Here is an 18350-nt window from a genome sequence, read left to right on the forward strand (position 1 = left end):
AAGTGTCAAGTTAGTGTCAGTTTCAGGACAAAATGCTTGCTTAATGCTCTCAACAGCTTTAAAATCCATCATGATTATCAAAAAATGAAATAATGAGTGCTATATTTTGAACTTATTAACATTTAAAGCCCATTCGTTCTACATTTTCTTCTGAATAGTTGGTTGGATTTTCTGACATTTAGTGGGTTTAGATGCAAAAAAAGAAGTGAATGAACATTTAAAACTATCACAATGTGCATGCTATTGTGTGTGCACTCCATTACTGCTTTTTACAGTAACAAGTAAGGGCAGTTTTATGTTTAAGTCAGTCATTACTCATGCCACAGACAACAAGCTAGTTACAAAAGGAGTTTTAATATGTTTAACAACTGTATGATCTAAATTACAAGAAAATATCAGTTCACTCTGTAAACAAGTCACCGTGTTGTGTTTCACTATACCAACTGAAAACATGGAACATGGAACTGCTGATGAAAGAGTCATGTCTGCACCTTGCACAAAATACGGTATATTATTTTTCTTTAAGTCATGTGAGTAGAGGGCCAGTGAAGGGGGGTGTTCAGTCAATTCAGGGAATCAACTTCATGCAAAGACTTCAAGTATTAAAAATGAATTAATATCTATTAATATCCATCATGAATAAAGCTATGCAACGGTAATGAAAAAATTTAAAGTATTCTATTTTTTTTGGGTAACTGAATTGAGCGAAGATCAATGTGGACATGGTAATTATTTAAAAAATAATCTTTGATACATGTGGCTGTTTTCTACAGTTGAGCGAAGTTAAGTGAGTAAAAGAAGCCTTTGGAAATAAGTATTGGACTATTTTGACAAAAAATAAATAAAAATAAAAATCAAAAATCACTATGGCTTGAGCCAGAAATGAGCCATCTCAAACAGCACACATAATGACTCTGCCTAAATACTCTTTATTATCGTTTAGCAGCTGTCTCCAGGTCCTCAGCTGCAGCTATAAAACGGTGTCATTCACAGGTCATAACATGCAACATCATCAGCTGCATGCACATGCATGTTTAACAGTCTTAAAGACGTGATTTCACCTACCTGAACCAGGTAAGGACATAACCGGGACATAGTGGGTCCGTGTCTCCTCTGAAGCCGCCGGTCTGGACTCTTCTGCCTCCGAAACACAGTGGGACTCTTCCTCCCTCCCTTTCTCCCTCTCTCTCTCTGCACTGGTGATAAGATGCTCCCTTCTTCTCCTCTTGCTCACTGCATTTTTAAATCGGGTCAAACTCACTGCAGTGTCCCTGATTTAAAACCAGAGTTCATGCACATCACGAGGGTCAGTGATGCGTCGATTGATAACATTTTGGAAGAGATCGGGGTGAGAGTGAGGCTCCTGAGAAGCATATTTTAAAATAAATAAATAAGTCGGGGATAGATAACGATTTGACAAGCTTCCATTAAAACCCCCTGGACCAAATCAGCGCAACGTAAGAGACTGTTTATAGGCAGTCGCTTACTTTATGCAAACTTCAAAGAGACTCGTCAAACTTCAATTTAATTTTTCCCTCCTGCGTTGTGTCTGACACGGACAGATGTGATGTACTTGTTATTCACTACTGCAGCTGTCAAAAGAGAGCGGGCTCTGCTGCCACCTTGTGGTGAAGGGGGTGATGCCACTGCTGCAACCTCACTGAATAAAGGTTTACTCAACCTTAACCTTTGTAATCCTAACGATTAGACCACAAAATAAGCAACCAGTACAGCAAAGAATTTGGCATTGCATGAACTCTCTATAAACCTAAAGCTTTGTGCAAAAATGCTGACTGACTCTTTTTTCTTTTTTTTCTCTTTTTTTTTATATTTTGCTTCCAATTTTCTTGTAGTTTTGGCCATTGACTGCTTTTCGGCTCATTTACAAATCAGTGTTTTTACCTGAGAATTGTCAGAGGAATCTCTGTTTTTTGTAACGCTAAGCCACATAAAAATGACATATTAATCATTAAAGCATAACAAAAAAAAAAAAAACAAACAAACACCCAACTCAAAGGATGAAACACTGTTGTGTCTACATGTAAGAGAAAACTTAGCAAAGAATCAAATTTAATTCTATCTTTAAGCAGTTTGTTACCAGCAGCTTGTTAGAAAAAGGTATAATTTGTGTCCTGGTCCAGGTAGTCTTTTTCCCACTTCTTTCTTTTCCTTTCTCTTGCCTGCTGCTCTCTCTCTCCCTCTCTCTCAGGTGGAGTTGTGGACCTGCTGTTCTCGCTGGCAGAGCTTCTGATTTTCTTCAGCCCTCATACCAGTTCCCTGTCTTTTCATCAGATGCCAGTGCTTTAAATGATCATCTGCCAAAAAAGGATTACCGGTATTTAACCTGTTCCGAAATGCTTGTTGACCTATAATCAAACATGTTTCTTATCATTCATATTAAGTCATTTTCAGCCAGAAAGAAAAAGTAAAGTACAAGCCGTAGTTTAAGCAAAATTATTTTTATGCATCCTTTAAATAGTCTTACTGACAATAAAAATAAAATTTTCATGAAGCCATTCTTAAGGAAGGGAAACGGGGAGGAAATGGCAAATTACACCAGAACTGGCCTGAAAATCAGTGGAAACAAGTCTAATTGGGTGATGAATCAAGATTTGAAATTTGGTTCTAACCGGCACCAGTATGTTTGGAAGAGGTCAGGAGAGCGGTACAACAGTGAGTGTTTACAGCCTTTTGCAAAATTTGGTTTGGGACCATATTTCAGCCAGCCAGTTTTCAAATTTCCTGGAACTATAAACACATTAAAAAAACACATACAGCCAGATTTTAATGCAACACGCACTGCCTTCTGGAAAGCATCTTATTGGCAACTGCTTAATTTTTCAGCATGATAATTATTTTTAAACACACTGCCAATGCAATATAACCACAGCTGGGAAAAAAAAAACATGCAATAGAGCCTATCAGTCATGGACTGGCCTTCCCAAGACCCTGGACATCAACGTTAATGAAGTAGTGGTAGTAGAAGAGATGACAAGAAAACTGAAAAGAAAAAAGAGTTCAGGCTGAGTTGAAGAATAAAAGTGGTCATATACAAATATTGACTTTTAAACTCATTAGACTCGAACAAACTCAGTTTTTGTCTGTTTTTGTCTGATATTGGCAATATATATATAACCATGAAAAAATGTAAAGAAATGCAAAAAGAAAGACAAAAAAACAATCATTTGGAGCAAATCATTTAATCTGTTGTAAGTTTTGAGTCATACAAATTTGTGTTAGATAAACTTAATCTGACAGTTTCCCCTGCTTTGACGTCATTTCCTGCATTTAAAAATGGCGGACGTCAACATTGATGTCCGTAGATGAACTGTACAGCGATTCAGCCGGATTGTGTGGAGCTGCTTCAACATGAATCGGTTTCTCGTCGTGCTGTATTAACAGGAGCAGTTTGAGGCAGGCTCGACAAGTAAATATGCTTTTTTTCTTTTACCTTTTTAATTTGCTTGTTTGCAGTCAGGGGATGAAATGTGGCGCGCTGTGCGAAAGTGCTCTCATTGTGTAACACTGTTTATACCACAGACTGTTGTGTGCTGATGGTTTCGCTGCTGACTGAATTCTCAGAGGATAAACTCTCCCCGCAGGGAAGGAGCTAATTTTAAAACTGCTATTTGTAAGCCGTCGTGTAGAAGATGTATAAGTTAGCCAGCTAGCAATACATGTAGCCTGAGCCATAGGTAAACACAGATACAATGTAGGTGAAGTGACAGGCTCCAGCTGTGGATGCAAACTTAAACTCTGACAGGTTGTCTTGTGGGATATGTCTCATTCGCTTTGATAGTTTAATAGCACAGTAAGTACCTCACATGCTGCTTCCATTGATATGCTATCTTCCAGTATGAGCCTTGTTGACCTGTTGGTAAATAAGAAGTCTGTTGTATCCCATAAGAGGCCTTTACTGTGAAGCAGGGTTTCATCTTAACCAGGAAACTTCAGGGTCAACCCTCAGTTTTCTGTACTACAAAGGCAGATCACTTCTACCTGGGATCAACATCAACATAGTAGCTTATGGTGCCAACCTAAATAAGTGGACACGTTAAAGTCATTTTCCGGATTAGAAATCAACATACATGGTATCACCACCTATTGTTCTCTGGAGAACGGCCTCACCATTATTGGAACAGCCCTTGAATTCAATTTGTCCATCCACTTTCTTCAACTTATCAAGTTCTGGAGATTATCCCAGCTGTCATGAAATAGAATAGAATTAGAATTAGAATAGAATTCAACTTTATTGTCATTGCAAATGTCACAAGTACAAGGCAATGAAAAGCAGTTTGCATCCATCCAGAAAGTGCTTTAGCAATAATATAGATATATTACAGAATATGGAACTATTATAGGTATGTTACAATGTACACGGTATGAAGGTATGTTATGAATATGCTATAACTATAAGTATGTACAGACTATAGTGAGTTTACAAGCTATGTACAGGCTATGAAAAGGATATAAATATGGTTAAAAATATGAAACTATACAGATTGTAGATATACAATTGTGAGTATTAATAAACAATTGTAGAACTATAATTATTGTATTGTACAGAATGATTGTCTATACTATTCATATGGTGAGAAGCAGGGTATAACAGATTGCCACATTATTTTAGGGTTAACACAGAGACAGACTCACATTCACCAAGTAACGTAAGGGAGATCTTTGGACAATGGGGGGAAGCCAGAGTAAATACAAACTCCACACAGAATCCAGACTGGATTTGAACCCAGAACGTTCTTGCTGTGAGGTGATGTCACTAACCACCACACCATCATGCCACCCTACATCAGAGGACTAAACGTCAATTTAATGAAATACTTACGTATGATCAATATTGATTCCTGGCTCAGTCAGAGACACACATACATTTGGGTTTTGTCAGGAAGGGCAATCAGCATAAAAGCTGCCAAAAGTGGCATTATACTGTCATGAATAGGGAAGCAGCTAAAGGTAGCTTTGTTACTTAATTCTAATCCATCAGATTCTCCTGTGTCTTAATGTCAGAGTATTTTGGGTATGCTGAAGTTGCACAGGACCCAAGTTCTCCCCAAACAAAATAGCGTGGCTGAATAAGAGATCAGCCTTGAACATCACAGGTGCTGCCACTCTCATAATAACTGCTCACAAGGGATATCCACAATATGTCGTTGAAGTGGTCTTATTATAATTAACTGTTGCAATTATGGGTGCTCGTCTTAAACAAAAAAGTTTTTTTTAAAAATGAAGAAAGCTTATGTACAAGTAATCCCAAGGATGCAAGAGGTTAAACTTTTTAAAACTCCAGTTTTTCCTACTTTTGACTCTGTATGATGCCTCTTGCCCTATGGTAGCTGGGAGAGGCTCCAGCCCCTCGCGACCCTGACAAGGATAAGTGGAAGAGGATGGCTAGATGGACTCTATATGATGTCAACATATTACTTCTAAAAGGATCATCTTAGACACAAAGCTCTAGCTGTGAGAACAGAAGCATTCATGCATGTACAAACATACTACAGTATTAATATAAAAGTCTTTGTAGAAACATTATTTTTGCTGTGGATCTACCAGCAGTTGATTAATGCTGTGCACACTCAGGAGCTGGACAGTTTCCGAAAAAGTCATCTGATAAAGTCAGCTTAAAAAGGTTGTACCAGGGCACAGTAATACATAAATATGGATTTAGTTGAAATGTGAATTATGCATGAGTACTAGTAGAGTATATTAAGTCCTGCATAAGTGCATGTAAAAATGTAATGATTTAAGGAGGGATATAGGCTAGAAGGCAACATAAATAAACAAAATGTTTGGTTAGTGGAAAATTGGATTTTACTTAATTTTGTTTGTGTAAAAGAAAAACATATTCCAGCTGCTCCCTTATTCACCAGGTGTTGCCATACTCTGTAGCTCTGCATATTTAATTTGACAGATTTTTTTAACCGGATGCCCCAAAGGGATTTGTGTTTCCTCTGGAGACCGAACCATAGATCTTTCACTTATTAGGTGAATGAGTAAACCACTTTACTGTGGAGCCATGGTCTGTATGACGGAAAGTTTTTATGATTAAGTTATTGTTTATTATTAGGCAATAATCAACCTTGTTCAGGGAAACTCAGGAAGGATATTTTCTCTCTGCCTACCAAATATAAATATAAGTATCTGGCATATGCTACTGATGTAGTTATGAATAAATAAATGACGTTGTGTTTATTTTTTTTGGTGAGCGTTTCATAATATTTGCCCTCTTTGCAGAGCTTCACCATGAGTAGCCGAAGAAAGAGGGCCCCTCCTGTGAGGGTGGATGAAGAAGCTAAGAAGAGGTTGAACTGGAACATGTTGGAGGACCGCAAGAATGAGGAAGTCCAGGAAGATGAAGAGATACCGACTTGTTCCATTCTTTCAGCGGACCCAGCTCCTAGTAGCACCCTCCTCTCCCCTCCAGAGGGCGCCACAGAGGCTGCCTGCACCCCTGTCCTGTTTACAGAAGAACTTCCCAACACGTCGTCCGACATCACCGCTGCTTCTACCTCTCTGGCGCTCACTGTGTTTCCACTTTTGAAGCTCAGCCACATCTGGAAAGCACTCATTGGGGAGTTCAGTGTCAGGCCAGCCTGGCTCCCATCTGACTGCGATCAGAGAGCTTTCACGTTTCACAGGATGGGTGAGCAACTCTGCATCAGTTACAGCAGCTGTGATGAGAGCTCAGGGGTGCAGTGCAGTCCTGATGAAGACACTTGTACGGCAGAATGCAGCCTCCGTAGGATCCCATTGGAGGACCTCGACTGGCTACAGAAGAGGAGGGTGGTGCAGCTCTGTCACCAGGCAAAAGACGACTCAGTCAAGGTATATGTAGGTACTTTTACTGGGACACAAAGATCCATGTTTAGGCTTGATTTTGTTAATAAATGGTCATGAAGTTACCTGGCTTTTAATACCATATATTTTTTAAATCAGCTGTCTTTGGCTGGAGTAAAATTGTGCTCCTTTAGTCAAATCATCAAACAGTTCAAGTTTTGTTAAACATTATTTTATATTTAATCTTTTTCCTGGCTCTGTCTGGCAGGTGGGGATTTGCTTGCTGGAAACTGGGCTCGGGAAGCCAGAATTCCTCAGTGAGGGAAATGCTCGGCTCAAAAAAGCAAACCAACTGATGCAGAAGTTAATGGAGTATTTCTACGATTTCATTATTCCCGGTAAGCAGACTCCAAGTTCTTTACACCATACTATAGCAGCACAGGGTTTCCAATTCACATTGACTTGTTTTTGTTGCTTATTCTCCATAAAGAGGTCGTAGATAATGAGGAGGAAGAATGTGATACCGACCTGGAGAGGCAAAATGTTGAGGAGCTCTACGATTATGTCAGGCATATGCACCAGGAAGAAAGCCAGAAGGTGACCTATGACGTTCAGCATAAGGCTCTTATTCCTGTACTCAGGCCCTATCAGAGTCAAGCAGTCAACTGGATGCTGAGAAGAGAGAAATACAGGACCAACTCAAGTAAAGGTGCCTCTGTTCATTCCCCTACAGCTCATGCACCTTTAACTGGAATTTTAATTGAATTGAATTAAGTTAGATCCCTTTGAATTTAAGAATTTTTGATCTCAGTGGTTTGTCTCAAAAAGCATCATATTCAGTATTTACTGTTTCTTTGCAGAACAATCATTGCATTTCCTCTGGCGGGAGTTGATCGCTTTGTGCGGCAAAAAGCTCTTTTACAACCCTTTTATCGGCTGGTAAGAACATAGTTATTCTCATGTTAAAGGTTCTGATCATTTGGAAACATTTTCTGCCTTTTCAATATTATAAAGATGATGGGAATCTTATCTTTCTGCAAACAGTTTACACTTAAACTCAATATAATCCACAGGCCTCACTGTCAGCAGTTTTTATGGGGACTACTATTTAAGTTGAAACCACAAAAGTTGTGTGTGTTATTATTTTGTTTGTTAAGCACCATTAGCATAAAACTTGATGGGAGAATTGTTATCTTAAAATCACAACAGTAAAACAGGCTGAAGGGACACCATCAGTGGAAAAAAACGTGTGTAATTTGAATGAGTTGACCTTTAAACTTGCTGTTATCACATTAAGGTGACTCTCAGGTATGATATAGTTCTGCAGCTACTAGAATTTAGTTTCTTTTTTTATTTTTAGCTTAATTCGAGAATTTCCACTAGCTGGCATTGAGTGGCCTGGTGGGATCCTGGCTGATGAGATGGGGCTTGGAAAGACGGTGGAAGTTCTGGCTCTAATCTTGTTTCATACCCGGCAGGACCTCGAACAAGAGGCCCTCACACTCCCTGTGGTTAGTAGACCTCTACTGTGATGAATGCCACATTTGTTTTCTTCCCTAAACGTTGTAATCAAATCTTATGTATCATACAATGGTTTATGATTTATTTCTTTTTTTAATCTCATGGCTTTGCAGGGAAAATCTGTGAATTACTTTGTTCCTCCTCCTCCGCTAGAAAGAAAGAAAGTTATCAGCTGCAAGTCTGAAGCTCAGCCTAAAATTAAAATATCCTACCCAAGTATGTCACTCAAGTCTTTTTAGGCAATCCGCATAAGTCACTGAAATTTCACACCTTTTTGAATGATACTTATATTTCTCCAGCTGTGCGTGTCATGCTACTCACTGCTATAAAGGAGATGAGATCTGGCAAGGGAGCCTCAGTCAATGCCATCTTCACCTACATCCGAGCCACTTATGGCTATGACCTCCTCAAGAACCGCAACCACATCAGGAAGACGCTGACAAAGCTCATAGATGACGGCATGGTTGACCGGGTCAAAGGTCGGGGCTTGGCGGGGTCGTTCAAGCTGGGAAAGAAGTACAAAGAAACAAAGAAAACATTTGCAGGATCATCAAAGTCTGTAAGAATAAAGAACTTCTAATATGAATGTTTCATGCTACAAATATGACTTTATTGTGTTGCCTGAGTTTGGTCTGCATTTGTCTTTCTTAAGACTTCGAGAAGCACGGAGCGCACGCCCAGGAAAATGTTTCAGAGACGAGCAAAAGAAAAGGCAGAGGCAGCTCTACAAAACTCTCTCTCAGACGATCAGAGAGATCCGAGCACCCCTACATCTGACTGCCCTGTCTCAGAGGAAGCAGAAACAAAGACAGAGTGGGATGAAAGTCTGAATGAGAAAGCAGATCAGCCAGATGACATGCTGGATTCTTCCACGGCACCATTACAGGTTTCTCAGGATAAAAGTGACTCAGATACACGAGACATGTGCAGAATAGCTGATCTCCCCGAAGAAAGAGGAGAAGCTTCACAGCTCGATGATGACAAGGAGACGGAAACCCCCACCAGAGCGTCTGTCGTCCCGTTTAACACCCCTGACTACAGATTCGAGTGCATCTGTGGTGAACTCGGCATCATTGACTACAAGGCCCGCGTCCAGTGTATGAACTGTCAGCTGTGGCAGCACGCAGACTGTGTGAACTATAAAGAAGAGAGCCTTGAAACTACACCTTTCTACTGCCCTCACTGCCTGGTAGCCATGAAACCCGTGTCCACAGGAGCCACCCTCATAATTTCCCCGAGCTCCATCTGCCACCAGTGGGTCGAGGAGATCAACAAGCATATCAGGTCCTCCTCCTTACGAGTGCTGGTGAGAGAGTAGATTCATACATCAGTCTCTTGGTAGTATCTCATATATAATATGCTTAAAGTCTAAAATAAAAATAAAATAAATCTTAAATGTGCTTCCTGAGTAAAACCAAAAGGTGGTTTTGATTATTTACAGTTATTGTTTGGCTCAGTTTAGGCACAAAACTGATTGGTTAGATGTAAGTAACAAAACTGTTTTGTTAAGATTAAGAAAGACCAGGGTTTGGTTTAAAATACACCCTCTACCTTCCAACTTTCAGGTACTCTGAAAATGATACACTCACTTAAATCATTGCATGTTACACTACTGTACCATCACAACAGTGCGAGTCGTCAGTTGCAATGATGACGCAGAGCAGGAACAACACAACATTGTGCAAGCACTACACATCTTTTATAATTTGTTAAAGCACGCACTCTTCTCTCTCTCATCTGTGTTTAAGCATGCCTAATTATTTTGCCTTTCACATTCCTCTTTAGGTTTATCAGGGTGTGAAGAAACATGGATTCATTCAGCCTCACATGCTCGCCGAGCAGGACGTGGTCATTACCACCTACGACGTGCTGCGCTCTGAGCTCAACTACGTTGACATTCCCCACAGTAACAGCAAAGACGGCCGCCGCTTCCGCAACCAGAAGCGTTACATGGCTATACCCAGTCCTCTGGTAGCTGTGGAGTGGTGGCGAATCTGTCTGGATGAGGCTCAGATGGTGGAATGCCCCACTGCGAAGGTGAGATCATTCAATTCTTGTTGCATCTTACTTTGTTTTGTTATTTAAACGTAGTTTATGCGACCACCTGACGTTGATCCCATCAGGCTGCGGAGATGGCTCTACGTCTTGCGTCTGTTAACCGCTGGTGTGTCAGCGGCACTCCAGTCCAGAGAGGCTTAGAAGGTAAAGTGAAGAAGCTGTTACCACAGAAGAAAAAAGAAATACTATGAGTATGAATGCAAATTGAATTTTTTATGTAGCATATAAAGATATAAAGATAAAAATAAGTGTAGGTTTTTACTGCCTTTACCTGCCAAAATATAATAAAGCAAAGTGTTTTTGAGTCTATGCACAGATGTAATTAATCTGTCAAGGTTGTGATTTCAGTCTTTGGTCTCTTCAGCAGTAAAAAAAATAATAATTAAAACTTTTGTTTTTTGCTGTAGATCTGTATGGCCTTGTGCTTTTCCTGGGAGTTGACCCATACTGGGTGAAGCACTGGTGGCACCAGCTTCTTTATCGTCCCTATCGACGTGGAAATACGGAACCTCTGTACCATGTGATCGCTCAGATATTATGGCGATCGGCTAAAAAAGACGTCATTGATCAGGTAGGATTTTAAAAGTATTTTTCTGATCGTTGGCCTGGATTTCATTGAGACTGTCTGAAGAACTATTTTGTTTGACCCATTTTTTTTTCATATGAAACACATCCTTAAAGCTTTCTCTTTTGAATGTTTGTACTCATCTTAGATGGTCCTGTTAATCTTTCTCCAGATTCAGATCCCGCCTCAGACAGAGGAAGTGCACTGGTTGCACTTCTCGCCCGTCGAGGGTCACTTCTACCACCGTCAGCACGAGGTCTGCTCCCAAGACGCTTTGGTTAACCTCAGGAAGATCTCAGACTGGAGCCTGAAACTCGGCAGCCTCGACCGCCGTACCGTCAATACCATCCTGTGCCCGCTGCTCAGGCTGCGCCAAGCCTGCTGCCATCCACAGGCTGTCAGGGGGGAGTTCCTGCCTCTGCAGAAAAGGTATTGTGTTCTCAAGATGCTTATGCATGAGATGAGGTCTTATTAAAGGCAGCTGCAGCAGTTAATTAACAGTCCAGCTGGACTAGATCATAACATTAGGATGATTGAAGCCCCCCCAGCAACCTTTTTGTTGCTGGGGGTGTTTATTTAAAGCTGACCCATTCTGTGTAATCTGCACTGGAGGATTTGTTAAGCAGGTTTGCCTGCCTCTCTGTAGCACCATGACAATGGAGGAGCTCCTGAAGTCCCTGCAGAAGAAATGTCGAGTGGAGTGTGAAGAAGCTCACAGACAATTGGTGTGCGCACTCAATGGTTTGGCTGGAATCCACATCATCAGAGGTATAGATCCCCACTTCTATACATCTGCTCCCTTTGCTCTTAGTTTCCCATGGGAATTAGTTTAAACAAAACAGAGGCCACGATCCCATCTTTGTGTCTCCCGACACTTTTTGCACCGGGATGTTTTGTTAAGGCTGGTCTCAGTAAAGCGATATGTTTATTGTTACTGCACTGAGGTGATTTGTGCAGCCAACTTTGTTTGCTTGACATGTAGTGGACATTTTAAGTGGCACTAAGGATGACTATTTCCTTTGCCACCTGCAGGTGAGTTTGCAGAGGCAGCAGAGATGTATAGAGAAGTGCTCCGTTCATCAGAAGAGCACAAAGGCAGACTGAAGACTGATTCATTACAGGTATGTGGCCTCATACATTTCATCTCTACAAAGACTGAGGGAACACATGACTTAAAAACCAGAAGCTAAAATCTTTGTTTCTGGCTCTTAGAATGTATTGACATAATTAATTTTCTATTACTCTTGCCATTGTGGTAAAACAGAGGCTTCATGCTACCCATAACTTGATGGAGCTGCTAAGCGCTAAGCATCGTGGGATTCCTCCTACCCTCAGAGATGACAGACTAGATGAAGAGGTGATTCACAAATATATATTATACTGTCAGAATGTATCTATTTTTCTTCTTTTTAAATCAAAGCTGTGTTTTAAGAATTACTACTGCAGTTTTTTCATTCTCCTTGTCTCTGTAGGCCGAGCAGCTGCGACAGCACTACATGACCAAATACGACTCTGAGGTTGCGGATGCTCGGCAGGCTTTGCAGCCGGTGCTGCAGAACATAAAAGAGCTGAAGCGAAAAGTGAGAACTTCTTTACACTCGGGGAAATTACATATTTTATGAAAAGATTACATATATAAAGAGAGACATAAGTGATGTTTAGGAGTGCAAAACCAATATCTTAAGATCATAAAATTTCTGCATTGATTGCCTTTTTATATACATCCTCTGCAGCTCCTAAAATGAACTTACTTGAAATGTATTTAAAATGACATTTATTTGGATCTGTTAATGAACTCCAACAAATTAGCACAGCAAAAAGAAAACTGCATAGCAGGAAATTGGAGCTTACTGATCAAATTATTTTAATAAAAAGAAAATAGTAAATGTAGCTAATGGCACTATAATTGGCATTCTACTCGTTACTTACACAAACAGTTAAAGTAGTTGAATATCACTATGATTATCTATCTTTCTCAAGGTCAAGCTGAACTCTCCCTGGTGGCTGGATGTTATTCAGAGGGCAGTTCGCTGCTCCACTGATGACGACCTGGTGTCCCGCATCAAGAATGAGCTGACGTCCAGCTACAAACAACAAGCCCACAAGCTCTCCATGGCAGACAAGTAAGCACTTTTTTATCAAGTAGTTCCGAGTAGTTGCATAGTGGTTGCAAGCCGTTACCTTGAACTTATCAAAAGACCAGGATGCTTCAAGTGTCTGGTGTCCTGCAGGTTCCGTGATGGCTATGGTCTGCAGTTTCTGCTCACCACACAAATGCAGGACCTGATGAAATCTCAAAAGACCGTGCAAGATGCAGTGAAAAGTCTTGAGGGTCCGGCCTCGAAAGAAGTTATAGAGGAGGCCACAGTTTGTCATCTCAGGCCAATGCGACTGCCACTCAACAAGTATGTCGTCAGCATTTTGCAGCTTCGTACAAGCACTGTTAGAAACCTTAAAATGTTCAGTTTATAAAGTTATGTGGAGGTTAAATGACAGCTTTTCCTTGTGTTACATAACACTTCTTTGTAAATACTCTGAAACTTATTTTACCTAATATCTGTCTTGTCATTTTCTAGCTGTGTTTTTTGCAAAGCGGATGAACTTTTCATAGATTACGAGTCCAAGCTGTTTTCTCACACGTAAGTAGAGCAGTATTTTTAGATCCATCATTAATCAGATTACATAACCAAGCGGTGGTTAATCAGTAAAATTCCTCCACAGCGTCAAAGGTCAGACAGCCATCTTTGAAGAAATGATCGAGGATGAAGAAGGGCTGGTCGACGACCGTCTCCCTACCACTAGCCGAGGTCTGTGGGCAGCCAGTGAGACAGAACGCACTTTGAAGGCCATCTTGTCTTTTGCCAAACTTAAACGCATGGACCCAGACCTGGTGGAGGAAGGAAACACTTTTATGGAACTGTTTGAGAATTGGAAGAAGGAGTACAAGGTTTGTAGGCACACCTACAACATTACAAGGACAAACGACAACAAGAGCATCTTTTATTTTTTAAAAAGCTGCATTTTTCCAGTAGGGCTCCAATAGGCATTTGGTATTATTATATGTATTATGAGGAGTCAGTTTAACAAAAATTCTTTTTTTAAGTCTTTGTTTTGGTGTTGGTGTTTGTCCTCAGGTGCTGCACGAGTACTGGATGGTGCTGCGTAATCATGTGTCAGCCATCGATGAGCTGGGTATGGCCACCGAGAGGCTACGTGTGCGTCTGCCTGATGAACCAAAGCCCAAACTGCCGCACATCATAGAGCCCCACGAGGCGAGTTAAAGACAGTGACACTCATTTAGCATAGCTGCACGCTTATGACAGTCTGGTAAAAGATAATTTATACAAGTTGTGACAACATGACTGACTTGTTATTAGGACTGTTAAAGGATTGGCTCTTTGCAGAGTTACTTTGCTTCATAGACTAACTGTCTGCAGAGATTTAAGGGGGGTTTCTTCACTGTCCCCGAGTTTTCTCATGTTATTGTTGGATCAGTGGGTTTCTACATATAATATAGATCTTTATATTTGCAATTTAAAGTGTCCTGATATTTTTCATTAGCTGACCCCTCCTCTCGATTGTTTTGCTCCCAGGTGGAGCAGAACAGAGTCAAACTTCTGAACGACCAAGCTGTGGCAAAATCTCAGCTCCAAAAGAAGCTCGGCCAGTTTTTGTATCTCACAAATCTGGAAAAGGTAATTTTATAGGTGATAGTAATTACACAATTCATAAATTTACCCCAGCTAAATGTATTATGTGAGCTTACTCTGAACAACATACATTTCTTGATCCAGTCGCAGGACAAGTCTACTGGAGGTCTGAACCCAGAGCCGTGTCCCATTTGTGCTCGGCCCCTGGGACAGGAGGTGAGAGTCACTACTTCTTATACATCTTGGTTGGTGGGAACATCTCAGTAGATCATCAGTTTGTGAAATATTCATACCAGCCTGTCTAGCATTTTCGAACAAACCACTTACAATCTGCTTTCTTCTCCATTCTGATGCTCAGTTTGAACCTCAGCAGGTCATCTTGACCGTGTCTACTTGCCTAAATGGAATAGGTTGCTGTCACATGATTGCCTAATTAGATATTTGTATTAATAAGCAGCTCAACTGGTGTACCTAATGAAGTGGTTAGCGAGTGTTTGTAATTAATGTCAATAGTTATCCATACTCTGCTAGTCATACTTTAGAATAATATCTCGCTCTTCTCTCTTTTCCAGTGGGCCGTGCTGACGTGTGGACACTGCTTCTGTAACGAGTGTATTGCTATCATTGTGGAACAGTACAGCGTGGGCTCAAGGCGGCGTGCCATCAAGTGTGCCATTTGTAGGCAGACTACATCCCACACAGAAATCTCTTACGTGTTCACCACCCAATCATCCAGTCAGGACCAAGACATACCAGTCAAGGTCAGCCAGCGACCCCATTTTCAAAGAAAAAAATAAATGTATAACACAGCCATGACAACGTTCCTCTTCCTGTGTTGTCAGGGAAGTCACTCTACCAAAGTGGAGGCAGTTGTGAGAACTCTGAAGAAGATTCAAGTGACCAACCCCGGGGCCAAATGTCTCGTCTTCTCCACGGTAACAGTTAACTATCCGCACTCTTCAAGACTTACTTTGCCGATATCGAGTTTGGATCTGACCTGTTTTGTTGCCTTTTCTCTTGTGCACAGTGGCAGAGTGTCCTGGACATCATCGCCAAGGCCTTGTTTGACAATAACATGGAGTTTTCTCAAATCAACGGGATTCACAAATTTCAGGTTTGAATTTGACACATAATGAACGCCACAATTTTTAATACACACCCCTGCTTTTTAACTTTTGTATTGTTTTGTTTTTTGTTGAAATACCACAGACTGTATGATAGATTTAAACATTTACAGTAAACCCCCTGTCTAAGGACTGTCTAAATACCTACCTACTAGGTTTTCCTTGGTGTGTATTCTCCACCACCAGCAGCTAAAACAGCTGTTCGGCTTGCTGCTACACCTTGTTCTTCATTTGAGGTTGTTTTTGTTTTTTTGTTTTTACCTGAGATCACTCCCTTGAGAGCACACCAACCCTAAACTCAATATTTCTTCCTTTACCCCGGGCCGCATGTTTGTTTGTTTTTTGTGTGTGAGCTATACTGCCAACAAACAAAGAGGTTAATCAATTGGAGATGAATTCTTGCCTCTCATATGCAGAAACTTAATAACAATTAAGGTTTTTCTGTAGTAAAATACAATATAAAGACTAATGAATACATTCATTGTCTATGTTTTTGTGTAATACAAAGGAGAAACTGGATAAAATCGGCACGTTAAATAATTGTTTGAATTTGAAAATACACAGTATTTAAATTGCAGTATAAATTTTCAGGGAATCCTCATTTTTTTCTTAAAATAAATCAATTACCGAAGCATCTCTTGATACAGATATGACTGTAATTTGTTCATTATTGCACTGTTCATTGTGGTTTTCCAGGAGAATCTAAGTTCCTTCAAGTACGAAGAGAAGATCAACATTCTTCTTCTACCTCTCCACACGGGCTCCAATGGGCTGAATATCATCGAAGCAACACATGTGCTGCTGGTTGAACCAATCCTCAACCCTGCTCATGAGCTCCAGGCAATAGGCAGAGTGCACCGGATTGGCCAAACCAAGTAAGGAGCAGGCAGTAAAGTGTGTCAGTAAACCTCTGAAGTTTCAGCATAACTTTGTGGGTCCTTTAGAGCTTTGTGTAGATGTGTTGCTGCATCTACACGAAGCTTCTGCATTTTTCTCATCTTGTGAGAATTGACTTCAAAGCTGCAGTTTATTTTTTTTTCTTAGATTCATGTTTAATACGAGTGCAACCTCCAGTTATTTAATAAAACTATAAATCCACAACTATGCAGCTTATAATATGTCAGAAAATAAAGCACTTAGAGTTCAGCAGGATACACTGAAATTGATTTCATTAGTTTTTTGTTTTTACTCACCACTGTGCTCAGGGATACACAGTTCTTGACCAAAGTGCACTTATATAGCATGCACACCTGTCAGTGCTGTACACACATCATTATTCACTGCTTCTAGTTACAGATCTGCATCAGAATGCACAAATGCATGTAAATTAAATCCAACTAAGAGTACTTTTTTTTTTTCATTTAGGAGCAGTTAAAGTCTGACAAAGGAATGACAATGTGGAGAATTTGTTAATCCTTTTATCCAAATAATATTTATATTAAATTATCCACCCTCTACTGAACAAAAAACTAAACAAATGCTCATTTTTGTTTCCTCTCTCCACCAGGCCAACATTTGTTCACAGATTCCTCATCAAATCTACAATTGAAGAGAGAATGCAAGCAATGCTGAAGACGGCAGAAAAAAGGTGCGTGTCAGTTCTTAATGATGCTATTTTTGTATTTAAATACAAGTTTAAGAGGTCAGGGGATACGCTGTTGTCAAAGTACCAATAAAAGTCTTTTTGATTCCAGTCACACCAGCACAGCCATGAAGCACTCGGAGGCTGCGGTACTGACAGTCGCTGACTTGGCTGATCTGTTCACTGAAGACACTGAACCTCTGGAGTGAATCTCAGCACTGGGCTCCTCACTTGGTACATACCAAGTAAAGCAAACAGGAGAAAAAGGGAGTTCACGATTTACACAGCGGTGACAAATTTTGCACATTCCACTTTTTTTATATAAGCATCCTGATGTTATGAAACGAATTTCCAAAAACTATTTTAAGAAATCGCTGATGGATGATGACTACAAATTTCTTACTTGTTGAATTTTAACTCAATTTAGAGCTGATGCATTTGCATCACTTGTCATAGTTGTATCTTACTGGTCCAACTTGTTCAGCTGTGTTTGTTTATCGCATTTAGTCAGGTGTGTTCATTTATGTGCAACTTCACTGTATCTCCAGATGGACTGAACCACTTTGAGGCATTCTCACAACATTCAGGAAATAAAAGTCTGTGAGTGACGGGTCGTCCGCCTGTTATTGCCAGATTTCTTTGTGCCGTCCTTTTACTGTGTGGTTAAAAAAATGAAGCAGGAAGAACGCCATTGATTTGTGCTCACCTCTGACATAAACTCACTTTTACTCTTTTACAACTGAAGTGAAAGACTGTCGCGGGATTTCTTCGGCCGGGCAATCGACCTTAAGTTATTTCACTGTTGAAACAAAGCCACACAGTTTGGTCTAACAATGGCGCCCATCTTATTTGCAAGACAAAAAGAAGCACAATGTGCAGATTGTTGGAAACTAATCTTGTAAATCAAACTTGTAAAAATTGTGTGAAGATGTTTTGTGCTTTACAGCAACTGTCTCATTCTTTTCTATTCCTCAAAATCGTCTGGTCAAGCTTAAGAATCGTGTGGATTAATTAAATGTTACTTGTCTTAAACTGATTAAAATAATCATTCCTCTCTTGTA

General features: G+C 40.3%; 2 protein-coding genes across 4 annotated transcripts in view; one reads left to right on the plus strand and one right to left on the minus strand.

Moving 5' to 3' along the window:
- The window catches only part of grm1b (glutamate receptor, metabotropic 1b), a 29016-nt gene extending 27509 nt beyond the window's left edge, over nt 1–1507 (minus strand). For all 3 annotated transcript variants that reach the window (XM_086275098.1, XM_086275097.1, XM_086275096.1), the window contains exon 1: nt 1066–1507. The gene's annotated coding sequence lies outside the window, so the exon portion shown is untranslated. The remainder of the gene's footprint in view (nt 1–1065) is intronic.
- A 1783-nt stretch (nt 1508–3290) lies between these two features.
- On the plus strand, nt 3291–18339 carry shprh (SNF2 histone linker PHD RING helicase). The gene is made up of 30 exons (XM_086275095.1): nt 3291–3427; nt 6247–6837; nt 7058–7187; nt 7280–7498; nt 7650–7728; nt 8150–8300; nt 8424–8526; nt 8610–8869; nt 8963–9616; nt 10096–10347; nt 10434–10512; nt 10776–10939; nt 11106–11362; nt 11580–11701; nt 11966–12054; nt 12198–12290; nt 12406–12513; nt 12914–13056; nt 13165–13338; nt 13510–13572; nt 13655–13880; nt 14068–14205; nt 14527–14628; nt 14728–14799; nt 15156–15344; nt 15426–15518; nt 15611–15697; nt 16404–16582; nt 17215–17295; nt 17402–18339. Exons 2-30 carry the CDS (start codon nt 6256–6258, stop codon nt 17496–17498), a joined length of 4986 nt encoding a protein of 1661 aa, XP_086131221.1. The 5' UTR covers nt 3291–3427; nt 6247–6255; the 3' UTR covers nt 17499–18339.
- The last annotated feature ends 11 nt before the right edge of the window (nt 18340–18350 follow it).

This window comes from Aulonocara sp. 'chitande type north' Nkhata Bay, linkage group LG19 (assembly GCF_057382095.1).
Source record: "Aulonocara sp. 'chitande type north' Nkhata Bay isolate Kocher_YH1m ecotype deep benthic linkage group LG19, A_spYH_male_GT1.1, whole genome shotgun sequence".
In the NCBI taxonomy this organism is placed as follows: Eukaryota; Metazoa; Chordata; class Actinopteri; order Cichliformes; family Cichlidae; genus Aulonocara; species Aulonocara sp. 'chitande type north' Nkhata Bay.

What these genes read in the sequence shown, in the direction of transcription:
- shprh (XM_086275095.1), top strand. Translation starts at nt 6,256, where the DNA reads ATGAGTAGCCGAAGAAAGAGGGCCCCTCCTGTGAGGGTGGATGAAGAA. An exon ending in CCTCCTCCTTACGAGTGCTG is followed by an intron (nt 9,617 to 10,095) that starts GTGAGAGAGTAG and finishes ATTCCTCTTTAG; the next exon opens with GTTTATCAGGGTGTGAAGAA. An exon ending in CTCGGCCCCTGGGACAGGAG is followed by an intron (nt 14,800 to 15,155) that starts GTGAGAGTCACT and finishes TCTCTTTTCCAG; the next exon opens with TGGGCCGTGCTGACGTGTGG.